Below are 2500 nucleotides of genomic sequence, written 5' to 3' on the forward strand. Positions count from 1 at the left end.
AAAATGTCCACTTGAATGCTTCTTTTCTACCTTCACCTCCTTCCTCATACTTAAGACCTGCCCGGCGCCATCTTCCTCATCCCCTCCCCCTTTAAGGAGCCTCGTAACTTCCATTATCTTTCTCCACCACTCTCCCTCCACCCCCTTTGCCTCGCTTGGCCTTCCCTTCACACCTGAGATAATAACTTCCCTTCCCTTCTCACTTCCTTACTCTTCCCCTTCAACCACCACCACCACCATCACCACCACTAACCTGTCTCTCCCTCCTCTCCGTCAGGTTGGTGAAGAACATGGTGATGGAGACCTACGACAACTCAGGCCACTTCGACATCACGTTCATCACCTTTGTGTGGGTCGGCCTTCCTGCCAACCGTCACCACGCCGGCGCTCTATGCTGCCTGGCGCATGAGTCGGTGAGTGGCGGAGGACATAGAGAGGTGTTACTGCAGGCAGGCGTGTTAGCAGATAGACTGGTGCGTAGGTAGATGCATAGATAGACATGTAGATAGATAGATAGTGGGATAGATATATAGATAGGACAGATAGATTGTCAGATAGATAAACAGATACACAGATAGATAGATAAATTAGAGAGAGAGAGAGAGAGAGAGAGAGGGGGGGGGGGGAGAGGAGGGAGAATTAGATAGATAGATAGATAGATAAATAGATAAACAGATTGACAGACAGATAGACACAGACATACAAACCAGCAGGTAGGTCGGTAGGTAGATCGACAGACCATAAATTTACCATAGGATAGTTACACGTATTCATTATAATAGCGTTAACATCACAATAAATCAAGACAAAAAGTAATTAAACTGTAATCCGTAAAATAAATCACCAAAAATTAAATATGAATGTGTAAACAGATTTCATCCATCCATTCATTGATTTATTTATTGATTCTTCAATTATTTTTTTCTGTTTGTCTTTTTTCATTCATTTATTCATTTATTCATTCTCTTATTCTTTTGTTCTTTCATTCTTTCATTAATTAATTTATTCTTTTATCATATTCATTCATTCATTCATTCATTCATTCATTCATTCATCCATCCATCCACTCATTCAATCTTTCATTCATTCATTTCATTCATTCATTCATTCATTCATTCATTCTTTCATTCATTCATTCATTTATTCATTCATTCATTCATTCATTCATTCATTCATTCATTCATTTATTCATCCATTCATTCATTCTTTCATTCATTCATTTATTCATTCATTCATTCATTCAATTATTCATTCACAAAAAGAAGACCATGTAAGTATAGTCACTCATCCAAAAACACAAAAGGCAATCAGACTGAAGCAGACTGAGAGGAATTGACAACACATCAGGCAGACAGCGGAGAGACAGGCAGATTCCCAGTAGACAGTGAACAGGCAGAAGAGGGCATATTGATAAGTTACGGTAAGAAACTTTCAGAATTCGTAACGTTATGCGAGCTACAAAATTGCAATATCATCGTCAGTCAATTTTTGTCTCTAATTTTGGTTCTATTCAATGCCTTTTGTCTACCTCTGCTTGGAATACGCCTCTTAGTGTGTGTGTGTGTGTGTGTGTGTGAGTAAATAAGCTGTAGTCAAAGACTTTTTGTCTCAGCTTTGCTTTGAATAACTGTCTTCAATCTCTTACAGTTTCTTGTAGTTCTCTGCAGTGTGTCTTTATATTTCTCCCAATTCGAGCTCCTTCCTATTTCCTGCGGTCCTGTCGTATAAAACTTCATATTTATCCTCACGTTTGCTGCCTGTCTTTGGAATGTAAGTTAACCATCGTTTTAACTTTTCCGTCATTTTCACTTGTAAACTCTTGAGCAATCCATTAAATTCAGTTTTTCCGTCTTGCAACGTCTTGGGTAACTACGAGAGCAGGAAATATATATATATATATATATATATATATATATATATATATATATATATATATATATATATATATATATATATATATATATATATATATATATATATATATATGGCCTGAGCACATATACTTATGATTATTCCTTGCTTGACGTAGTTGCTGAACACGTTTCAAGATTGATATTCTACACTGACCGTCTGTCAGTTTCCCTGAACCTGTACTTTCAAACGTTTTTTTGGATCTGATAAGAATTCTTCCCGGGATCACACTGATGAAAAGTCTTGTTCTTATGATTTCTTTTTTTTTATCCTTTAGAATCGTTTTATAAGCATGACTTGAATCGTAAAACTTCAAGAACCTCTAATAGAAGCTTTAAAATGAGTCGAGATAAGCCAAAAATGTTTGGGAACATCGTCTGTGCATTACTGATGTATTACTAAACCTAGAAATGTCTGACCGCTAACAAAATGCCTACACTGGCAGCAACGATAACAGCAAGTTGAAATGTACATAAGTGCCTCTTAAGACGCAACATTTTTTGCTGCTTTTTCTGTCCTGTCAATCTTCCTTTATCATGTTCTTTTTCCTGCGTCCCTTCACTGTCGTCTTATCCTACAGGTCACGGCC

General features: G+C 37.2%; 1 protein-coding gene across 2 annotated transcripts in view; it reads left to right on the forward strand.

The window, feature by feature from the left end:
- LOC135104446 (orexin/Hypocretin receptor type 1-like) overlaps positions 1-2500 on the forward strand; it is an 83316-nt gene that overhangs the window by 57714 nt on the left and 23102 nt on the right. For both annotated transcript variants that reach the window (XM_064011889.1, XM_064011888.1), the window contains exon 6: positions 278-413. In XM_064011889.1, the coding sequence (XP_063867959.1) occupies positions 278-413 (136 nt within the window). The remainder of the gene's footprint in view (positions 1-277; positions 414-2500) is intronic.

Source organism: Scylla paramamosain, chromosome 10 (assembly GCF_035594125.1).
Source record: "Scylla paramamosain isolate STU-SP2022 chromosome 10, ASM3559412v1, whole genome shotgun sequence".
Classification (NCBI taxonomy): Eukaryota; Metazoa; Arthropoda; class Malacostraca; order Decapoda; family Portunidae; genus Scylla; species Scylla paramamosain.